The sequence below is a fragment of the Pseudoliparis swirei genome, chromosome 17 (genome assembly GCF_029220125.1).
Source record: "Pseudoliparis swirei isolate HS2019 ecotype Mariana Trench chromosome 17, NWPU_hadal_v1, whole genome shotgun sequence".
In the NCBI taxonomy this organism is placed as follows: Eukaryota; Metazoa; Chordata; class Actinopteri; order Perciformes; family Liparidae; genus Pseudoliparis; species Pseudoliparis swirei.
In genome coordinates, this window is record NC_079404.1 from 20,912,128 (window position 1) to 20,936,408 (window position 24,281).

General features: G+C 44.6%; 1 protein-coding gene across 1 annotated transcript in view; it reads right to left on the reverse strand.

The window, feature by feature from the left end:
• Window positions 1-2,109: 2,109 nt before the first annotated feature.
• The window catches only part of pcdh15a (protocadherin-related 15a), a 276,702-nt gene continuing 254,530 nt past the window's right edge, over window positions 2,110-24,281 (reverse strand). The window contains exons 32-39 of the mRNA XM_056436303.1: window positions 21,302-21,520; window positions 18,993-19,001; window positions 17,514-17,633; window positions 8,930-8,948; window positions 7,882-7,920; window positions 7,668-7,741; window positions 6,004-6,118; window positions 2,110-3,152 (exon numbers count right to left, since the gene is read on the reverse strand). Of these exons, the coding sequence (XP_056292278.1) occupies window positions 2,520-3,152; window positions 6,004-6,118; window positions 7,668-7,741; window positions 7,882-7,920; window positions 8,930-8,948; window positions 17,514-17,633; window positions 18,993-19,001; window positions 21,302-21,520 (1,228 nt within the window). The 3' untranslated portion in view covers window positions 2,110-2,519. The remainder of the gene's footprint in view (window positions 3,153-6,003; window positions 6,119-7,667; window positions 7,742-7,881; window positions 7,921-8,929; window positions 8,949-17,513; window positions 17,634-18,992; window positions 19,002-21,301; window positions 21,521-24,281) is intronic.

Genomic DNA, 24,281 nt, shown 5'->3' on the forward strand with positions numbered 1-24,281 from the left:
TTTATTCTTAACGGTGTAATTGAATCTACTAAGTGAAATACTTGGGGCATGTTGAGACTCCGCCCACTCCTCTTCTCTACCTCCATCTGCCTGATGGATCGTGGAGGTCTCCATCGTGGAATATGCCGACTATGAACTATTCATACACTCTGTCATACTCATTGAATGTGTTTTAACTCTAAATCTGTCCTTCTGGTCACATGACATCTATTGCACCTGTCCATCCTGGAGAGGGATCCTCCTCTGTTGCTCTCCTGAAGGGTTCTTCCCTTTTTTCCCCCCTGAAGGGTTATTTGGGAGTATTTCCTGATCCGATGTGAGGTCAAAGGTCAGGGATGTCGATGTGTACAGATTGTAAAGCACTCCGAGACAAATTTGTAATTTGTGAAATTGGGCAATACAAATAAACTGAATTGAATTGAATTGAATAATCCTGTGACAGAAGGACATGCTCAGTAGAAACGCTTCCAAGTGTGTCCTTGTGTTAAAGAAGACGAGGGCACAGATGCATTTCATTTCTAGTGCTATATTTCTTCTTTTTTTTGTGTGGTTAATGATTGTTTTATAATTCATTTCAACATTTTGAAACAGAAAAAAACATAAAAGATTCATAAGAAAACCGCCAAAAACGATTGAGACCTCTCTGCAGTGAACAGGGTTGGGTTCCTGTGAGGGTGCAGGCCCAGTGGAGCGGGGGTCTCTTGATCGACAGTGAACACTAGAGATCCGGTTCTGCTCTGTGCACATCCAAAAATGTATCCGCACAAGACGGCATACATTAAACAGTTGAAAAAGACACAACTTACAATTAACACAGATTGATCTTTATGGGGTTTTTTTCCCCTCACGTCTTGCTTCCATATTTTGTTCTTCTTCTATCAGCGTAGTGCAGAGGTTTGTTTTGATCCTGTAGGACAGAGGCGTGTTGTGGGGGGAACAAGGTTCCCTCCTGACCTATTATTTCTGAGCAGCTTTTCAAGCTACTTCACTCTGGCATTCAGCTCCTTCTCCTTTCTGAAATTTTCCAAAGAACTCTGTGAACTTGATTGGCATTCGCACAGTTTGATTGACTGCAGGACATTTTTTGTGAATGTCATTCTGGATGTGTTAGATGTGTCAAACTCCTAGAAACCAAGAAACAAATAAAGAGAATGAGACTTCCATAGAATTTTGCCTTTTTGGTCGCAATCACTGCCATCTTATAAAAACACTTGTTTTTTTTTGTTGGAGTTTCTTTTGACAGGTGAGCGAGTGGGCTCAAGAAGGATGTCAGCTTCTCAGACTTCCCTGCATACTTCCCACTGCTTTTCAGATATGTAGTAACTATCCATATCCTCATGCTCGGTGACCTGTCACAGAGAAGGCCTCATTCTAACATCGCTCTCTGCAGAAATCATATCTTTTTTATGAGCTCACTGCTGAGTCCTACTGCTGTGCGCTACCTTATTTTCAACTTCCATCCCCAGAACTGTATCTATGAACCCCAAGTTTTCTTCACATTGTATAAAGGTACACGAGAATGCTATTCACAAAAACAAACAAAAATGCGGGTTGCTATTAACCACATTGTCCCTGTTGCTAAATCACCTTGAAATTGAGGCTAGGGTGAAGTGGAAAAAATAATAAAATCCTGCAGTTATGCGTCACAATACACAAAGAAATAAGTTAGAAAATTGATGTCGAATTTAGTAATTGTTTTGGTATTCCTTACCCTCGTACGGGAAACAGAGAAAATCTGTGGTTGAAAATACCACCATCTGTATCTACAAATGTCCTTATAAAAACATTACAATCACACAATCATATCTCACTGTTGAAATACAGCGATAACAGTTATGTGGGTATTTTGTCTTTAATGCTGTATGTTAGATTTTCCATTTCTGTTCGATACAAAATAGACAAAAATAATTTCATATAATTTCAGAAATTTCCAAAAAACATTGTCAAGTGATCACAACATAGAGTAATCAATGACAATCTTAAATATTTGCAAGTAAACCACTATTAACAAAATATGTTTCTTTTACTTTCTCATAGACTATATAATCACAATTTCTTCAAATGATTACTGTGATTCGTCTGTAAATATCTTCAGTGAAATGAATTACAATCTATTTGTGATTTATTTGATGAAAAATAAAAATAATGAAACTGAGAAAAAAAAGTTAACCATGGAATCACCCAATAAAAGAGGCCCATCTTCTGTCTCGAATAAAGACTTAAAATTACAGTTAACGGTTCAGAAAATGTAATATTTCTTTGGGGCACTCATTGCCTTGCAGCTCAATGTTCCGTTCTGTAATAGCCCTATCTTTGATAACCACTTGGTACGAAGAAAGCTTTAATGTATTATGGTTAAATAAAATTGATTTGACTTTAAGTGCAATCGCCTTTCATAGACAGGGATCGGCGCTTATATAGTTGAGGCACACCATTTTTCTCTGATACTTTTCTTCACAAAAACAACATGGTAAAGATAGGAAAATAACAAACAGGGGATGTATTTTCTGCATGGTAAGTCAGAGCTTTGTCATTGGTATGTGAAGGCTGTTCCACGGTCCCATCCATAACTCCTCCTCGTCTGATAACGTGTGGTCACTGTGAGACGCCAGTGTCTCCCGACTCGCCTTGTGGTTGTCAACAGAAGTCTCTTGCTCCTCGTAGAAACGAGGGCCACTGCTGTTTCTGTCAATCAAGACCGTGGCAATATTGGTTTTGGATCCAAAACTTTTAAGATCCGTGACGGTGGATCCGAGGGAGCCGCACGACTGCCGACTGTTGAGGTTGACGTCCACGTGAGAGGGAACACATGGAACACATGGAACACATGTGCCTGCTCCGTTTTCTGTGTCGTTCCCTGTGCCATCCATACCGGGAATGGTTGGGGGTTCTTCGTGAGTCACCCCCAACTTGTCTAGTTTTTTAAAATGCTTACCGAGCCGGCACGGAGAGCCCACCTTCAAGTTGCTTGGGTGGGGTGGCCGCCAAGTTCGGACGATAGTGCCGTTTTGCGCGAGGTAGACGTTCCCGTTGATGTTGCTGTGGCTGTTGGGGAGTCGGTTTCGCTGAGTCTCTGTGGTGCCCTCTTCTCCTGTGGAGCTGGTCTCATCCTTCCGATCTACCGCCAGATTAATACGCTTCTTCATCCCAGGCTGAGGAGGAGAGAAGGGGTCAAAGTTAATGCAAAGGTTTCCCAGAAGGTGCAGTGTACATACGTTTCTCTGGGTGAAAAAAGCAAACATAAACACTGCAGATAACTAGCTAGGTTGTATCAAGATCACGGCATTCACGATGAATTCTCGCCACAATTTTCTCCCTATTCCCAGAAAAGTAAATACAGAATCTATGCTCATATATATTTGAGGACAATCATATACTGAGACAAAGATACAAACCACAAACCTAATTAACGCTACCAATCAAATACAGAATATGCACTTGTTTTTGCAAAAACACAACGGTGAATTTTTAAGATGAAGTGTTTATCGACAAGACAAATCATACTCTAATAAATGTGATCAATTGCTGGCGAGAAATCAAATATGTCGATGGAAAAGTGTAATACTGTGTGACAGGAGAAGATTCAGTAAAACCAGATAGTACTTCGACATGCACAATCTCACAGCAGAAACAGGAGCATCATGGCACACAAAAAAGAAGAGGCATAAAGACTCTCAGGAAACATCAAAGAGAGAAGGAGTAAGTCAAAGGCGGAAGAAAGAGAGCAAAACTGATGTTTTGCAGCGGGAAACCACCAATGTCTTTTCTTGCTTCGGGGAAAAGAGAACAAAAGTGGACGTTTGAAACACTCTGCAGTGGCACGCAATATGTCTTCACTTCCATGCAAGGGGAATTGATTTTATTCACTCTTACTTCACAGTGGACAATATATCTCTCTAGAAGGCAGTCGAGTTTCCTTCAGACTCAGAATCGGCATCCGACGTGGCTTCCGTTTCCCCGGAGTCCATCGGTGTACTGCCGGCCTCTGATGTGGAGCCGCTGGCTGAGGACTTATCGGAGGAGATGGCGTCCTCGTCCACCTCAGTGATCGGGGACAGCCCTCCGTATGTTTCGACGGAGGTGTCCCCGACGCTCCTGATCTCGTCGCTGTACGGTGGACCGGGATAGGAAGCAGAAGGCCCGGGGTCTCTGGACGCCGCGCCGGAACTCGAGGGCGACGCGTCGTCACTGAGCTCACCGGCTGACTCTTTGCTCTCGTCGGCAGTCTCGGATTCTTCCTCGAGCTCTTCTTCGCTCTCCTCTGTGATTGTGTCCTCGGATCTACGGCTCGGGAGAGATTTTTGGGAACGGCGGCTTCCGGATCCGGCTGAACTCTCCCCGCTTCTCAGGGAACTCCGATCTGTCATCCGGCTGCCGGATGAAGAGCCTTCGCCCGACTCTGACCCAGACACTTTCCTCTGGCTGGACCCTTGAGACACCGAGCCGTCGCCTCCTGTCCCTGACTCGGACTCTGCCTCGCTGGCTGTCCCTGTCCCCGACTCGCCCTCACTGAGCTCTTCACTGGACTTCTCCGAGGCCACGGCGCTTCCCGATGACCTGGTCCTTTCTGACGACCGAACACTTGAGCCAAATGAAGATGCCGCACTACTTGCGTTGCCACTACCACTCTCACTTTCACTCGCTCTGGTACCAGTCCCGCTGGCACTCTCAGTTCCAGTACCACTGATGCCTGAAGCGCTGCTCCCCTTGCTGGCCTCTGTCGCTGATGATTTGAGAGAAGAGCGGGCAGAAGACCCACTTTCCTTCGTGCTCCCTGAAGTCTCTCCTTCTTTAGACTCTTCATCGGAGTCTTTTTCTGTCCCTGAATCCTTTTCTGTGCTCGTTTCCTTCTCTGTAGTTGTGCCTGTTCCTGATTCTGTTTCTTTCTCAGACTGAGAGTCTTTCTCAGTGTCTGATTCTTTCGAAGACTCTGAGTCTTTCTCAGTTTCTGAGTCTTTCTCAGTGTCTGAGTCTTTCTCAGTTTCTGAGTCTTTCTCTGTGTCTGATTCTTTCTCTGTCGCCGATGACTTCTCTGACTCTGATTCTCTTTCAGTCCCAGACTCTTTCTCACTGACGGATTCCTTTTCCGTTTCATCTCCTTCAGATTTGGACTTGCTTTCCTCATCAGAGTCCCCTGGGTCCTCATCAGGCTCTTCCTCTGAGTCCACAGTGCTTTCATTGGCATCATCCCGGTCCAAATCTACTTTCAGATAATCTCTGTCAACACTGCTTTTCTCAGAGGATTCCTCATCAGAGTCTTTCTCCCTACTGCTTCCAGTTCCACTTGCACCTGCTTCTGGCTCACTTTCAGAAACACTAATGGACACTTTCGACTTCTTGTCATCTTCACTGGTTACTTGTGACGCCTCCTCGTCTTTCTCGCTGCCTGTGGCCGAGCCACGGCTCACACTGCTTTGCGACTTCCTCCGAAGCTGCAACTTCTTGCCCAAGGTGATCTTCTTTAAAACTTTGCCAAGCCGGCTGCGGGTATCTGACTTGCTATCGATTGGTCCCAAAACTGCTGGTAAACCAGTCAGACTCTCCTGGCTGTCAATGCGGCGGGCTGACGTTAGTTTGGCGTAATCCTGATCCTTCTTCCGGGCACCAAACATCTTGAGCATCTTGGCTTTCTTCCACGGAGAAGTGCCAGGAGGACCTGCATCAGACGGCTGCTTGCCGGCTGCCAGGAATTTGCTGAGTTTCATGACAGATTTCAGTTTCTTGGCCGCCTTAGAAGGCTCCGCTGGCTCAGCTTGTTCGATTTCATCCCCTGGCGGCATGTCCCTAAATTCAACCCTTTTGGGCGCACCTCGGCCACGTCCTCTGCCTCGGCCCCGGCCCTAAGACAGTCATAATTAATTCAGCGACGTTTTCCGATGACAAATCGAGGGTTGACGCTTCGCTTTCAATAATACATTGGACAAACAACCTAGTAAGACAATATTTAACAATCTTGACATTATCAATGCACGTGTAACATTCACATCTAATGAAAGCTAATACCTCAGGGCCGTGAGGACTGTAGAAAGACCCATCATCTTCCATGATCAACTCTCCATATTCATCGTACATGGGAGGTATCAGCCTCCTCCGACTGCCATACTGAGGAATGTCATACCTGAGAAATAGAGTCACACACTATATGAACACAGGGTTGTTTATTACTGTGGACTACAATGACACTTTACTCATGGTTTTAGTAATTACTAAACTACACAAGACGGCATAGGATAGGCACTATTGTTGCGGTGATTTGCTGCCCTTTGTAAGTTTGGAGAGATATAATAGAAAGAAAGAAAGTTGCAGCAGCGTTTCTCAAAATAAACATAATGGGGACATATCTAAAGGGGTTTAATAACTTGCAAGAATGCTGAGATGGGGACTTGGAGAGTAATAAGCAATGCCCAAAAGCCCATTAAAAAAACTTGAATAAACTCTTCTCCAATATGCTGTTTTTTATTCCAGAGCACGTGTGCCTATAAAACCCAACGCTGCCTTCCAAAGAGCATTATGCAGTTCTATTTTCGTGCCAATTGATATTAAAATTAAGGAAAAGTAAGACAAAGAGATTTAATAATTCACCCATTGTATTTGTACATCACACTTCTAATGTTTCAACCATTAGGTTGTCTGCATTCGTGTGGTGGACGACCGTAATCAGCCGAACGTGTGGATTATTCCACTTTCTCCACAATACCGAATTACAGAAGACCCGAAAGGAATCAGAAACATTTCTTTGCTAAGTGTGTTAGACACACGAGGAATTTGACTTGGCGGCTGGTGTGTACACTTGAGACAGACACACAAAAAAGACGCTGTTGGTAATTTCTGCAATTGCCACCATCTGCACATGTGAAGGCGGCTCACAGCACGGTCTGGTGATTAAAAACTCGACTGTGATTATAGTGTGCTCAATGAATTGAGAAACGCATAGAAAGGCATCAAGTCACAGGCAAAATGGCCCGCTCATTGGAAATAGCAGCTTTTACAATTAACTTTGTGGCATTCGATTCAACTATAATCACAGCTTGTTGCAAAGGAAAGCCAGCTGAGGAAATAATAAGTGTGTGAAGATTACGTCCAAGATAATTCGATTCTCGGTTTCAATCCGGTAGGTTTGAAAATAATTTCAGATTTTCTTTCAGCATTTTTAAGCCTGTGAAGTGCAGAATTGTGTCCCTGTTTTGATCACTTGTGTGTTGCAAGTCACCTATGGGAGCTTTTAATGAATAACAATTTCCCAGCAGCTGTTGCGGCTTTGAGTTCCATGTTTTCCCTCTTTGGACCATATGGGCGATGTAACACGCAAGCCAAAACACCCTCGGTCCAATAAACCATGGGAAAACACCGTCACACTCTCAGGTGCCCGACTCAAGGCAGCGTAATTGATCTCATTTGATGGGAGTAGAAAGGCTAAACGCTCGGCTGTTATGTAAAGCTGAGTGGGAAGCACAAGTTATGCCCATCATTTTATTCTGAACTTTCAAAGAAAAAAAGCGTGTCTCTCCTCAAGGACTGAAGAAGGCATGGGAGCTGAAATGTATGAATAAATAAGTTCCGATGATTTTATTTCTTTTTAGCTTTAAATGAACCAAAGGAGATCAGCTCCATGGACCCGAGTATGAATGATGAAGAGGAGACAGTGGGTCAGCGGGCTGCATGCTCACCCTTGGTCGTAATTATAGTAGTCTTGTGTGTTGTTATCCTGGCCTGGGTCGATACCTGACTCCATGGAGAGTTCCTTCAGAGAGACGGGGGACAAAAGTACTCAGCATTCCTCAGAGAAAGACAGAGGAAGAGCAGCAGCAGCAGCATACAGGGGGAGTACACAGCAGAATGACTACAATCCCGGTGAACTAGGAAAAGCAGGAGGGTTTCTACCTCAGCTCTCAGAAGAGATGGCCTCAGCAGTTGCTGCTGCTGCCAAAGATTAGCAAAGAGGAAGGATAAGGCGATGGAAGGAAAGGACGGTCAGGAGAGACACAAACATGAGGATGAGTCGCTCAACACATTTCAGATTTAAATCCAGACAGAGAAGGCACGTCGTATGCGTCTCGCTAGGTCTACGTTATACACGAAGGACGAGCAAGATGATAACATGAAGCAAGGAAAAAGTGGGAGGTGTTAGTCAAGCATAGATGATAGATAGATAGATATAGAGAGATATGTACTTTATTAATCCCCAAGGGGAAATTTGTCGTAACAGTAGCAGCACCAATAAACTAAACACACAAGAATAAAAAATAAAATATAAAAAACAGGGATGAAAGATAAAGATGTATACAAGAAGTATACAAAGTAAAATATAAAATAAAATATATATGTATCTATACAACATACAGTATATGCATACACAATACACAATACAATATGAATGACAAATTAAATTAAATATAAAAATATTAAATATAGACAGTGTGCAAAATGCAAAGTGTGTGTATGTGTGTAGTGTAAATTAAAATGAAGTGTGTGTGTGTATGTGTGTAGTGTAAGTAAATGAAATGTGTGAAGTGCAGATCAAGCATGAGAGTAAGTAAGACATTTCAACACCCTGTGTGTGTGTGTGTGTCAGATACTGACAATTCATAGATTATTTGATGGTGACAACAAATAAACAATGTTATGTCAAACTGAGTCACTTTGTTTGGTCTCTGATTGTTTCTTTTGTCCAACACAGGAGGAAAAAGTCCTCCCGACGCTTATCTGATATTTGACCGGAACATTGAGGAATACAACAGACTTTCAAATCAAACCTAAACCGCAATGTCAGAAGTCCTATCGCCGAGATCTTCTCTCAGTCTCATTCAGAGTTTTCCATCAAGTCGGCGTTCGATAAGAATAATAGGACACAAGCTGCCTCGCCCTGCTTTGGGAGTGCAACGTGTCTTGGCGCAACAATAAGATAACACATCGCAACAGGAACGCTTACCTGCCTGCCGTAGCCTGGTCTGCTGCGTGCCGCAGAAAGGAGGAAACAAGACAAATAATGAATATGGATCGACAAATGCTTTTAGATCAATTAAATGTTAGGTCTACAGGAATACATTCTGCTGACCAGTGAGGAAATTGCGTATTTACTTACTGTGCATTTTCATATGTTAAATTACAGAGCTGCAGATATTGTTCAGTTAAAAGAAAAAAAGGATGCCAGAGGCAACACTGTTATCGTGCTTGAGTGGGCTGTTTCCCCCCCGCGGTTATCTTATCCAAACAGGGAGAGAGAAAAAGATAAAATAAATGCAAATATCAAAGAGGCTGGGACGATTGGAGATTGAAAAAAGTCAGTGTTCGTACAGACGGCATGTCTTCGAAGTTTTGACAAGGACATTGTGATTTGAGGAGGAATTACTGACTCCGGGAAAGTTAACACAATTGTGTTTTGGTTATCACATCATAATGTGCCATTTTCTATCAATAGACTGCAGAGGTTGTTTTTGTTTTCTTGCAAAATTGAATAAGTAAATCTTTGGAATTCCACCCCATCAAAGACATAAACAACTAGAATGGGCACTCGGTAGAGTGCATACCTTCGCATATCACAAGATTGGGCATTGAATTATGAACATGTTGGCATTAGTTGCATGCCAATGGGACAAAAATGTATCGTGCTATGGTAAAAAAAAGTGGTTGACCTTTCCATGACCTTGACCTTGACCTTTGACCCGATTGATCCCAAAATCTAATCAAATGGTCCCTGGATAATAACCAATCATCCCACCAAATTTCATGCGATTCGGTCCAATACTTTTTGAGTTTTGCGAATAACACGCATACAAATAAATAAATAAATAAATACACGGCGATCAAAACATAACCTTCCACATTTTCAATGCGAAGGTAACAACAACAACTCAGAGCTGCCCACGAGGACAACAATGCATCTGCAGTGCATTCAGTCGTCAATGAGAACCGGCGAGTAACGGAGCAGCCCGACTGAACCCTCCAGTTTCACAAGTGTACAACGGTACCCTGTCTGGGCCCATAAATAATGATGACTCTCGCACTCGGATATATGGCGGAGCAATGATGTGAGCTTCCTCAGGAGAGCTGTGATGTGTTATTATGGGCAGGGACCAGGGGACAGGACACAGCCATATGGCCACACCTCCCAGGCACAGTGGATGATGGGAGTGGGATCTGATGGATGACCGGTTGGCTCAGCTGCTGGCTACTGCCGATTCATGAAACATCAAAACAAATGGCCCGGAAGACAGCAGCCAAAGGAAGTTTGCACAAGAGAGGAGTTGGAGGAAGATGGGCGACGCGGTAATGTTGTGGAAAAAGACGTGAGAGTTGAGCTCAGAAGGACAACAATACTTGAATACTGAAGAACACAATGTATTATATCAACAACAGTAAGAAGAGCTTCCCGAATGGCTGGCTTTACATTTTTTCACTACACATTTCCATGTAGAAAACAATACAGTATGTTGTACTATTATGTCACAAGTACCATGAACAATAACACAAATGTACCCAACCAATTGTAGAAATGAAAGATAAAGGATTAGTTCAACATTTTGGGAAATATGCGGATTCTTGATAGTTAGATGAGAAGAACATCTCTTTCCAGTGTGAGAGTGGTATTGATTCTTGGTACTAAAGTGTCTTTACGTATCCACCAAAATGTTGAACGGCAGTGAGAATATGATGCACGATACGTTGTAAGAGCAGGTGATGCAACAAGGATCCCTGTGAACAACATTTTGTGTGTACATAGATACTGATTGCAGCCTCATGTTTTGTATACCATACGGTCTTTGGATTGTGTGTTTATATCACACTATGATGAGATCTGGTTATTTGAGACAGTATCAATTTCTACTCAAAACATACTTTTATTGTGAAGTTTCTCTTGACTTTTGATCCCTTATTTTTAAACTTTTCCTGAGAAAAGTTACTTTCATTATTAAAACTGGTAAGAACGTTTAATTCGGCCTTACATGTGATGTATTTTTCTGTGTACGTCACAGCATTGAATTATCAATAAGGACACAGGGAAAAAAAGGGTTGTGAAAAGAGTTTTGAAAACGGAACATAAAGAAAACCATTCATTCACGCCTGCTGCTCTTCGGGTGGAAGAAACCCAGCATGTGAGCCGCTTGCCTTTCTTACAAAACAGATTACCCCATGTCGTGAACACGGAACACAGAATTAGAAGGCCTTCGATCCGCCCATCAGGGGAACGTTTGATGAATCAAACATTACATTGCTCTGGAAGGGAGGTATGCTCAGACCATTTGCCTTAGGGCACAGAGAGGGGAGAAAAAAAAAACACATGAAGGGTAGAAGAGAGAAAGACGGAGAGGAGTGGATGAAACAAAGAGCACACGAAAAGGAAGAAAGTTGGGGACCGAGGCCGCGTTGCAATGAGCGTAACGAAGGTAAGAGAATATCCCGAGAATCACAAGAAAGAGGCCGAGGATCGGAGTGGATAGGAACCAACGACAGGGGGAGAAGAAGTGAGAGAGAAACACAGACAAATGGGACAGGCAGAAGGTCAGAGAGATGGGGAAAAGGAGAAGGTAACAATAGTTGACAGTCCCACCCTAGTTAACGATTGATTGGTCCTCTAATTAGACTTTTCCAGTGTGCAGCCGAACATCACCGGGACTAATTTCTCATGCTGGGAGGATCTCTGCAGACATGTGAATCGACAGGTCTTCCTGAGGTTGGCTCTTTTATTCAACACGAGCCTGCTGGGGAACCCAGTCGATGTGTTTTTGTAGCCGATTCAAGAAGATGTTTTCCCTGAGGAGTGCCTGGCCCTGTCGTATCCAATCGTATTTCATTTAAATAACAAGATTTACCGTGTAGACTGACTTAGTGTAATATCCAATTTCACCTAATGTTGCTTTATATATATTTAAAGTTTTTTTCTTCTGTGTATATTGTTCCTGTGCTTAAGGGTGGATATGACAATTAGTTGGATCTCTTTTACATCTGGGACATTTCTATCTCACATTCATTCATTAAGTAGTTTATGTAATAATGTAATATGGTTTGATAGTATTTGTATACCTTTGGGAAATGTAAAATTTATTAGGATTCTGCACAAAGCAACAGCATTCTAAACGTTCTGAACTGAGAAAATATGGAGCCAGAAAAAGCCTTTGAGATTTATACATGTTGGTGCTTTAGTATAATCAAATTACAGCAGCTTTCCTTATGAAATGTTAAGTTTATGAACTGAAATATGACACAAACTATAACTTATAATATGAACTCTGGGGTATGCTTAACACTATCATACCATAGATCTTATTCAAGTTCAGATATTAAAAACATGCAAAACTAGAACGGGCACTCGGTAGAGCGCATACCTTCGCATATCACAAGATTGGGCATTGAATTATGAACATGTTGGCATTAGTTGCATGCCAATTGGATAACAATTTACCAGGCTATGTCCCCGGATAATAACCAATCATCCCACCAAATTGCATGCGATTCAAGATGATTTTGAGCTTTTCATGACCTTGACCTTTGACCCGATCAATCCCAAAATCTAATCAAATGGTCCCCGGATAATAACCAATCATCCCACCAAATTTCATGCTATTCCGTTTAATACTTTTTGAGTTATGCGAGTAACACGCATACAAATAAATAAATAAATACACGCCGATCAAAACATAACCTTCCGCATTTTCAATGCGAAGGTAACTAGGCCAAACTGACTATATATGCATTATGCAAGTCTCTTTTGTGTACTAATGCGTGTGTGAGTGTACGCCTGTGAGCACATTGTACAGTCAAGGTAGCAGAGCCGAGTACATTTCTTGGCAGGTGGCACGACAATTTGATTTCCACACAGACAAGTAGAAAAGCATTTTGTCCAAAAGACCCTCAGTCAAACCCGTCAGACTTGAAAGTTGAAACAAGAAACTACCAACTGTGCAGAAAATCAAAACATAGCTGGAAACTGGCAAAAAACGGCCATGGATATGTAGAAATGGAAATAACAAGAGTGCAGAGACAGAGAGAAAGAAAGTCAGAACACTGTAGATTGAGAGCGCTCGGCAGCGTTCGGGCTGTCGGAGTTCATTTGGTTTGTCTGCTGAACGTCTGTCGCCACGTTCACTTGACTCGCTCCGTTTTCAACGCGGTCCACACTGGTCGCCGAGTCGACTCGGACCGCAGAGCTGGAGTCGGTTGTTTTTGGCGAGCTCCGCTCATCCCAGGGATCGGCACCGTCTGATTCTTCAGTCACGAGCGGCTGTTTGTTCAACTCGGGCACCTTGCGAGTTTTGTCCACTTGGCTGTACAGATTGGCGACGGATCTCTCGATGTCGGCCAGATTCTGGATGTTTTTCAGGATCCCTTTGAGTTCCCTCTTCCCGACGTCGGTTTGGGACGCGTCGAGAGGCGGGCGACGCTTTCGCTCCGAGACGGGGCGGAGCGAGGAGGCGGACGGCGAAAAGGCCGGGACGAACTGGACGGCGGGGCGCGAAGGATCGCGGGTGGAGGGCGAGGGCGGGGGAGGGGGAGGGAGACGCGGGGGAGGGTGAGGCGGCGGCGGCGGGAGAGATGGGGGAGGCGGGGAGGGGCGCAACCTGTTTATCGACAGGAGGAGGAGGAGGAGGAGAGGAGCGGGGGGAATATCGAGGTCTGTGAACGCGAGGGGGGGAAGGCGGAGCGTAGTGTGGACTCGAGGGGGGCGACGGAGGCGGGGAGCGGGGATGTCGCGGCGGAGGAGGAGGAGGAGGAGGAGGAGGAGGAGGAGGAGAAGGAGGAGGAGGAGGAGGCGGCGCGGGATTTTCTGGTGGGTCCGGTATCATCTCCACAGTGATCTGACAGGGCTGAGCCGCCGCGTGGCTGGAGATGCCGCAGCTGAACCTCCTGAGGGGGCTCATCCTCTGGCTCGGGATGCCCACGGAAGAGGCGCTGTCAGGGAAATCCATGACGGAGAGCAGAGCGTCTGAGGTCAGCTCCAGGATGTCATCGCTGTCCATATCCCCGACAAGGATGGAGGCGAGGGAGCCCCGGGAGCCACGGCTCTCCTCGAGGGTTTGTTCGCCACTCGGGCGAAGCGTGTCCAGACTCTCCGACCTTCTCCCGCCACTCACGGCGGTCGCTTTGCGAATCCAGAGCTCCCGGTCGTCGGGGTCCGCGAGGGCTCGTCTCGCAGGTGCGTCGTAATCGCGCAGCCCTCCGCAGATTCGAACGGGCATCGACCGGACGCAGTCGGACCTCGGCGGGCGCGGAGGAGGGAAGAAGGAGCGCTTCTCCGACGGACTCTCCCCCCGCGCGGAGGCCTCCGGGCTGCTGTCGTCGTACACGGGGTTCTGGGTGGTGAGCGGGTCGCGGTCGGAGGGGAAGGTCACGTCGCTCTCCGACCTGGGCAGGTGGACGCGCAGCGCTCCGTTGCCGCGGGCGGCGACGGAGCGACAGGCAAAGGTGCAAAGAGTCCTCTGGTGGTCGGCCTCCTCGATGACAGACTTTTTAACCCTGCCCCGGCAAAGAGTGGAGGTGAAACAGAAAGAAAAAAAAGACTTGAGACAGGTGAGAATCGATGGTCTAAGGGTGAGCGAAGCAAAGTAAAAAGAGTGAAAAGGAAAAGCGACACTGCTATCATTTGTTCCTGCATCCGAAGTGATTGCGACTCTTACGGAGAACGTAATGCGCAGTCTGTATTTTGAGAGGACTCAAAACACTTTCTAAGCTTACGCTAAAGATTATAAATTCAAGTTTTTCAATGAATTGCATAGATACATGCACAAATACGGTGGGCTTTGGTCCAAAGAGACAGTGTGATGCAAATCACCAACGTCAAACCCATATTGGATGCATTAGTGCAACCCGTCACAACTTTAAAGGTGCGTTCACACCAAAAGCGAAACTATTTTTCGCGTTGCCCAAAACGCGTGAGTTTACTCGCTCGACCGTTCGCCGTGTTCTCACCATAAGCGTCGAGATGCTCCGCGAGGGGCGGGGCTTATCTCCGTGTCTCGCCTCCGTAAAGACAGTTATCATCTCCTCCATCCACCAGAATATCTAACCACTAGTTCTGCTTTATATTTGTCGTGGACGTCCCACACGCTAACGCCCTCGTGTGTGGGTTCATGACATCACCCGTAGGCTCACTCAGCTCGGTCACTTTCACCGATGAAGTTCCTGTTACGTCTGAAAGACTTCCGCTTCCAGCGCTACGAGAGCGGAACTCGAGAGCTGATTGGCCCGAGTTGCGAGATGACCGCCTCAAAGTGGAAATATTTCAACTCGGGGCGAAAATTGCGCCGATGAAAAATGCAAACGTGTCGCCCACATCGCGTCGCCCCAAACGCCCCAAACGCGTCGCCCGGGAAAATATCTCGTCTATCGCAGCCACGCGCGTCTTTACGTTGACTTTTCATGGGATTCGGTCGCGCGAAAAAATAGTTTCGCTTTTGGTGTGAACGCACCTTTAGAGGCGTGACACTGAGGGCAACAAAGAACATGAGGAGACAATAGTTTAAATGGTCGGGAGAGAGGAGACAGCTGTAGTGATCGCTATTGACATGTTTCCTGACTACGGGGAAGTCAGAGTCTTTCGCTAAGCCTCAAAAACGTGTAATTAATGGTATTAATGGTGGAACAGTCCCATTTGAATCAAGGTTAAGCACATGACAACACAAAAGAAGAAGCTATAAGCAAGGGGGGAAACTAGGGTGTTTCGCCTGTGTTATATAATACAGAAATATTGCTCAAATGCCTCAGGCGTCATATATATTCGGATTACTTACTGCAGTCTGAATCCAGAGAGACAGGGGAATAGAAATGATGGAGAAGACAGAAACACAAATAGATGGTAAGAAGACCAAAGTAGACGTGTCAGAGGTGTGGATGAAAGGTCAGCTCAAGAGTACGTCAATACTGAACTTATACGTTTGCTCTGTGCGTCTGCACAACGGGATGTCGCCAACAACTGTCATGCTAGACATCACGTTGGAATTTCTTGTAGACTTACCCTAACAACAACTGCTACCAGCCTAACCCTAAACTTAACCATTAATCTAAAGCTAACCTCAAATCCTTTATGTGTTGGACACACACACACACATTATATTTCAATATCTTCGAAGTCTTTTGATGGGGTTGTACACTACCGTTCAAAAGTTTGGGGTCACTTAGAAATGTCTTTGTTTTTCAAAGAAAAGCACTGTTTTTTCAATAAAGATAACATGAATCAGAAATACACTCTCTACATTGTTAATGTGGTAAATGACTATTCTAGGTGGAAACGTCTGGTTTCTAATGAAATATCTCCATAGGTGTATAGAGGCCCATTTCCATCAACTATCACTCCAGTGTTCTAATGGTACATTGTGTTTGCTAATCGCCTTAGAAGACTAATGTCTGATTAGAAAACCCTTGTGCAATTATGTTAGCACAGCTGAAAACAGTTATGCTGGTGATATAAGCTATACAACTGGCCTTCCTTTGAGCTTGAAGTTTGTAGAACAAAATTAATACTTCAAATATTAATCATTATTTCTAACCTTGTCAATGTCTTGACTATATTTTATATTCAATTTTCAATTCATTTGATAAATAAAAGTGAGTTGTCATGGAAGACACGAAATTGTCTGGATGACCCCAAACTTTTGAATGGTAGTGTATATCTTGGAACATAACCCCCAAATAAATGTTGCTCGGCCACAGTATAATCCACACGAGAGCTCTTCTGCTACATCATCAAAAGCTTCTGCTTGTTGTTGAGTGTTGGTCAACATCTGTTCTAAACATTACTCAAGCTTTTTACAGCTTGCTGTTAAGCTTTGACTTTCTTTTGTATAAAAGCAAATGTGATATTAATAGCAGGATTCCTTTAAATGCTGCAGATCAAAATGATAAAACAGAGCGGGGCAGCTGTAAATTCAATTAAGTCTCATTTAAATTGATTTATTCATGGCATTAATTCCAGGTTTGGAGTTTTATGTCAAATGAAAGATTAAACACTGTGCATAAAGGCTAATATTGAATGAAGATTTTAATCAAAGGAAGGTAAAGTAAAGTCATTTATAAAAAAAACAATCACGAAGCACAGGCCAGCCTGTATTTGTTTCTATTCCCAGCGAACTACACATCATAACACAACACACTCTCCTTACCTTGAAAGAGCATCTTGCAAAAAAAAGTATACAGAGTTAAAATGGGAACACATGTATTAGCTCAAGTCTCATCACCAGCTCCGACATTTAAAGTGTACAATGGGCAGGAAGCCAAATAGCAGGGAGATCCATTGATGCAGGTACAAATACGTGGAAAGCAGACGGTGGACGTCTGAGGTCAACATGCAGAGCTGCCGGTAGGAATTTAATAAAAAACAAAGGATTTTGTCTACTAGACATCAGTCGGTGTCAAAAGCAGGAGGATACTAAAGGCAGAGGTAGTGACATTCAACATGAAAGCTTTTTTCTTTTTCTTTTTTCCCCCGAGATGAAAATCAAAGAAGGGAACCTGCATAGCAAGAGTACCTGTCGTGGGAACAGGTGGGATGGGAGGTCAATAAAGGGTCAGGGTTGACTCACATGCTGCTGTCGCCCAGCTCCTCGTACAGGTTGGCACTGGGAGCCCCCGCCGGAGCTGCTTTCCCTCCTGGTGGTAGAGCCATCTGAATCCTGGCAGTTTTGGAACACTCTGCCTGTCGCCTGTGCAAAGGCGTCAACATTTACAGTCATCAGAGATATGTCTCCGGTCCACGGGGAAATAACCTCGTGCACAAAACACGCAAAGGGAAGTCAAGCCCGAAAGGTTCTTTCACACTCAATGGAGTTAAGAATTAACATATCCTTTCTACAACGGGGTGGTTCACAAGTTAAGTTAACCCTCCTGTTACCTTTACATTTACTGACATATTTTACCCTCGGGGTCAATTTGACCCCAGCAATTAAAACCTCCAGAAAATTATTAGAATTAATATTGTTTCCCAAGTTTAAGTGTGAGGTACTTTATGTTTGTTTGTTGACTACCTAAATAGCCCTTTAAATAAATAAAAAAGTTGATATTTCTGATATATTTGACAGTGAAAAACAGCCTGGGGTCAAATTGACCCCAAAGAACACCGACATTAAACATTGAATGGGGTCAAATTGACCCTAAAGGTAACAGGAGGGTTAAATTGCACAGGAGCAGCACAGTGATGACAATATAGTGGAAAAGATCGAAGATTTCTATTGGGGGAAACACACCTCCATGGCTCCACGGCAGTCTTACAAAATGTCTTAAATGGTACCCAACAACAACAAATGTATTGTGGATTTCTAGCTTTTTATGTCTCTTCAACTAGACATTTTTAGAGCTACGTTCTGCCCAAATAGGCTTTTATTAACCCTCCTGTTACCTTTATATTTACTGACATATTTTACCCTCGGGGTCAATTTGACCCCAGCAATTAAAACCTCCAGAAAATTATTAGAATTAATATTGTTTTCCAAGTTTAAGTGTGAGGTACTTTATGTTTGTTTGTTGACTACCTAAATAGCCCTTTAAATATAGAAAAAAGTTGATATTTCTTATATGTTTGACACAGTGAAAAACAGCCTGGGGTCAAATTGACCCCAAAGAACACCGACATTAAACATTGAATAGGGTCAAATTGACCCGAAAGGTAACAGGAGGGTGAACTGGGAGGCCAAACAACAAAGCACGCGCACAACTAATGGGTAACAGGTTTTCAATAGAGCGACGAGTGCAGCATTAGAGATGAGTAAGAGCATCTTAGGACAGAACTATGCGTCCTGTCGATTTTCCTTTTCGAATTTCATTAGATTTTCTCACATGAATCTAAACAGCCACAATATAACTTAATTATGTATCTTACAAGATGAATCACCGTTGCTTCATGTCATAATATTGGCAGTATTATGACATGTACAAAGAGTGGCATTACCAAGCATGCATTATTTTCCATTATCTTCAAAACATTCCACTTTAAAAAACGAATGAATAATGAATATGAGAAAGAAACTGTCAAACTTGTCAAACTTGAAGAAATAAATATGACTTACTCTTTGAACCTGTTGATAGGGTTTGATTCAGGAGAAAGGAGAGGAGGCAGGAAGAGAGAGATAGGAGACAAAAAAAGATGAGCAAATTAATATTTTCTCAAGAGTGTAACCGCCATACAATTAGAATTAATGTTGGGAGGTGACACAACACAGACACGTTGGATTTAATAATGAACATTATTCATGCAATTCTTTCACAGAAAACAACATAACTTTGTTTCACATATAGTATTAATCTATTAAACAGTATAAAACTTTCTATAAGTTCCCTTCAGTTTCTATCCATAGCAGCAAGCACACAGGCCTCCAGCAGCGACTGCACGGCGACATGCACAAGTAGATATTGCTTTTCTACCTCAAATTAATCCTCTGTGATTTATATTACCACTACTTATTCAAAACCAAATTAAATTGTTCCACATGAATGAACAGATTCATGTTTTAAACATTAGGCTCATTCTGAAATGAACGCAGAAATATGTTGACTTTACAGAAAGTGATTTCGTAAATCGTTTAATTTGACCAAAGTAATGACGCCAGCAACTAAGTGCCATCTGCTGTGACAGTCTGTGCGCTCGGTCTAATGTCACCATCAACAGCTTTCCGCTGTGTGTTTGTTCTGAGCGTCTGGGCAACCGCTCCGCCCGTCGGCCGGGAAAAAACATTTCCCCAAACATCACTGTTCATGGAACATGTTCAGCATACGAACGACTCGAGGGGATAAGACCCCGACTCCAACCAGACGAGAGTTCAATTTCCTCACCTTTAAACAAACAGAATACACTGTGTCTGTGTGTGTGTGTGAGTGAGTGAGTGTGTGTGTGTGTGTGTGTGTGTGTGTGTGTGAGTGTGTGTGTGAGTGAGTGAGTGTGTGAGTGAGTGAGTGTGTGTGTGTGTGTGTGAGTGTGTGTGTGAGTGTGTGTGTGTGAGTGTGTGTGTGTGTGAGTGTGTGTGTGAGTGTGTGTGTGTGTGTGTGAGTGTGTGTGTGTGTGAGTGTGTGTGTGAGTGTGTGTGTGAGTGAGTGTGTGTGAGTGTGTGTGTGTGAGTGTGTGTGTGAGTGTGTGTGTGTGTGTGAGTGTGTGTGTGTGTGAGTGTGTGAGTGAGTGTGTGAGTGTGTGTGTGAGTGTGTGTGAGTGTGTGTGTGTGAGTGTGTGTGTGAGTGTGTGAGTGAGTGAGTGTGTGTGTGAGTGAATGTGTGAGTGAGTGTGCGTGTGTGTGTGAGTGTGCGTGTGTGTGTGAGTGTGCGTGTGTGTGTGTGTGTGTGTGAGTGTGTCTGAGTGAGTGAGTGAGTGAGTGTGTGTGTGTGAGTGTGTCTGAGTGAGTGTGTGTGTGTGTGTGAGTGTGTGTGTGTGTGTGAGTGAGTGTGTGTGTGTGTGTGAGTGTGTGAGTGAGTGAGTGTGTGTGTGTGTGTGAGTGTGTGTGTGAGTGACTGTGTGTGTGTGTGTGAGTGTGTGTGTGTGGGGGGGAGTGTGTGGGAGTGTGTATGTGTGTGTGAGTGAGTGTGAGTGAGTGTGTGTGAGTGTGTCTGAGTGAGTGAGTGTGTGTGTGTGTGTGTGAGTGTGTGGGCGGGTGTGAGTGTGTGTATGTGTGTGACTGTGTGTGTGTGTGTGAGTGTGTGTGTGTGGGGGGGAGTGTGTGGGAGTGTGTATGTGTGTGTGAGTGAGTGTGCGTGAGTGTGTGAGTGAGTGTGCGTGAGTGTGTGTGTGTGTGAGTGTGTGAGTGAGTGTGTGTGTCTGAGTGAGTGTGTGTGTGTGTGTGAGTGTGTGTGTGTGTGTGAGTGTGTGACTGTGTGTGTGTGTGTGTGTGTGAATGAGAGAGTTTGAACACACCAGACGTGGTTTATTGTGTGTATGTCAGGAGATGATTAAGCCGCGTGAAGACGCCCTCTGACGGTCACAATTGGCTGTGGATATTTGTCACAAATGAGTGTTAATTAATCTGCTTTCACAGAGCATGAGCAAGAAGATTAGCCCAGCAGAGCGCGCAGTCAGCATGTCTGATGAGAGAGAGCGAGCGACAGAGACACACACGCGCACAAAGGCAGCAAACAAGCAAGAACTGCTCTCGATTTATCTTAAAAAACGGACAAAATCCCCTTTCAACAATGCCGTTTGTGGGTAAAGGGAACAATGGAACAACAACACGTGTCTGATCAGTCTGCGAGGAGCAAATATTTCCCTCTAAAACCAAGTGAAACGCAATATTTCCCAAGACGATGGTCTGCTTGATTAAAATGTATTTCCTTCTTCCAACAGTTTAAATACGATGAATCGATGACAGAAGATGATTACTGAGGCGAGAGTACTCACTGTTTGTAGGTGACCATGACGATGAGGATGGCAGGGATGCAGCACAGGATGATGATGATGGCCAGGGCCAGGAGAGCTCCCTCTGTGTAGCCCACGGCTTGGGCCGCCTTCTTCACGCTGGCCACGATGTCCGGGGAGCGGATCTCCAGAATACGGCCGCCCTCACCCAGATACGGCTGGAACTCCTTGTTGATTTCCAGCACATTCCCGTCAAGAAATCTGGGATTTAAAACACATAATGAGAACAGGGGAATAATCGTAATCTTGCAAATGCAGCTGTAATCGTTACCGTCGCATTGAAAATGCGGAAGGTTATGTTTTGATCGCCGTGTATTTATTTATTTGTATGCGTGTTACTCGCATAACTCAAAAAGTATTAAAGCGAATCGCACGAAATTTTGTGGGATGATTGGTTATTATCCGGGGACCATTTGATTAGATTTTGGGATCGATCGGGTCAAAGGTCAAGGTCATGAAAAGGTCATAATCTTCTTTTTGCCATAGCGCGGTCAATTTCTATCCAATTGGCATGCAACTAATGCCAAAATGTTCATAATTCAATGCCCAATCTTGTGATATGCGAAGGTATGCGCTCTACCGCGTGCCCATTCTAGTTTATTGTGTAATAATGTACCAAATGATGATGTGAGAACAATGAGACCATGTCAAAAAGGGTTGCTCGCTGGAAATTATTACCTGAATCTGCAAGCACAGCTGGATAAAAAAATGTTACAGCTCATTGTTTCGCCTACAACTTTTGTGTTTTGGTTTACTCTCACAGCTCTCATCGTGTCATGTTTCACTGCAGCAGGCCGCTGTTTTCAGGGGAAACATTTTAAAAAAAACACTGGTCTCCAACTGGCAGATGGCACGGCTAAAGAGCCAGATATTTCCCCTTAAAGTTGTTAGAGGCCAAGCTGCAACCCAGAGTGAAGCCAATGCCAAAATGTCATAACCTACATAACATAACATAACATTCTTCCTAATAGCCAGAGTCCACACCTCTGGTTTGTATAGAAGTCTGTTGGAAGAAATGACACTACTTAGACGTTTTAAACACGAGTTTATGGTCGAAATCGCTAGTTTAAAATCTTCTTCAAAAGAGCATGATGTGCCATTAAGAACATAACGGACGATTAAGCAAGGTGGGTAACTTGCGACTGACAGCAGGGTTCTTACACATTTTGACCAATGGATTTCCAGGACTTTTCCATGACTTTAAACCAAATTTCCATGACCAAACTGAAATCTCAGTATAAACATGAAAAATGTAGAAGATTTGGCATATTGAGAGCGTACGTCGGCTTATATTTTGAGCGTCTTTCTTTAAAAAACATATTCATTATTTCAAACTCGGCGTAAATGAACACGTGATTATAACAAACTTCCATGACTTTTCCAAAACTTTTATGATTTAAGTTTTTTCCATGACTTTTCCAGGCCTGGAAATGACAATTTTTAAAATTCCATGACTTTTCCAGGTTTTCCATAAACGTACGAACCCTGACGACAGGTCGCTACCACGGCGTTGTCTGGTCTGGAAATTGTCAGTTTTACAACTTTTTAACCCTTTCACATTGTGTTTTCAGTTTGTTAAAGTTAATACCAACGCTGGTCGGACCAATCGGAGTCTATGCTACAGGACTGTTTTGAACGTGCTGACTGGGATATGTTCAGGGTCGCGTCGGACAACAACGTCAGTGAGTACGCGTCCTCAGTCACCGGGTTCATCAAGAAATGCATAGATGACGTTGTTCCTACCAAGTCGGTTCGGATTTATCCCAACCAGAAACCGTGGATAAATGGCGATGTTCGCGCTGCACTCCGCACGCGTAACACCGCCTTTGACTCCGGGAATATGGCGGAATACAAAAGAGCCCGCTACGACCTCCGTAAGACCATCGGCTCTGCCAAGCGGGAGTTCAGGAACAAGGTGGAGGAAAAGCTCAAGAGCCATGACGTGAGAGGTGTGTGGAAGGGGCTACAGACAATCACGGACTTCAGAGGGAAAACCAGCGGTGAAGAGAACTCCTCTACCTCCCTCCCAGGCGAGCTAAATACATTCTTTGCTCGGTTCGACGTGAACGGCAGCCCGCCGAAGGCAGCGCCGCCCGAGGAGACCAGCCTGCTGATCATCTCAGAGGCTGACGTGCGCAGAGCCTTCAAGCGGGTGGACATCCGGAAGGCGGCAGGTCCCGACCACATCCCGGGCGCGGCCTCAGAGCATGTGCAGACCAGTTGGCAGGAGTCTTCGCAGACATCTTCAACCTCTCCCTGTCCCAGGCTGTTGTTCCTGAGAGCTTCAAGATGTCCACCATTGTGCCTGTCCCCAAACACCCCAAGGTAACCTGCCTGAATGACTGGAGACCCGTAGCCCTCACCTCGATTGTCAGTAAATGCTTTGAGAGGTTGGTCAAGGACTTCATTTGTTCCATGTTGCCTGCCACGCTGGACCCATGGCAATTTGCATATCGTCAAAACAGATCCACCGACGACGCAATTGCCATGGCACTTCACACCGCCCTTTCCCACCTGGAGGGGAGGAACTGTTGTGTGCGAATGCTGGTTGTGGACTACAGCTCAGCGTTCAACACTATTGTTCCTGCCAAGCTCGACACCAAGCTCAGAGGTCTAGGCCTGCACTCTACCATGTGCAGCTGGATACTGGACTTCCTGTCGGGCCGCCGCCAGGTGGTGAGGATGGGCGGTACCACCTCAGAGCCGCTGACCCTCAACACGGGAGCCCTCAGGGATGCGTGTTGAGCCCTCTCCTCTACTCCCTGTACACCCACGACTGCACGGCCATGCACAGCTCCAACGTCATCATCAAGTTTGCTGACGACACAACAGTGTTGGGGCTGATCACCGTCGACGACGAGACAGCCTATAGGGAGGAGGTTGGATCACTGGTACAGTGGTGCCAGGAGAACAGCCTCGTCCTCAACGTCAAGAAGACCAAGGAGCTGATCGTGGACTACAG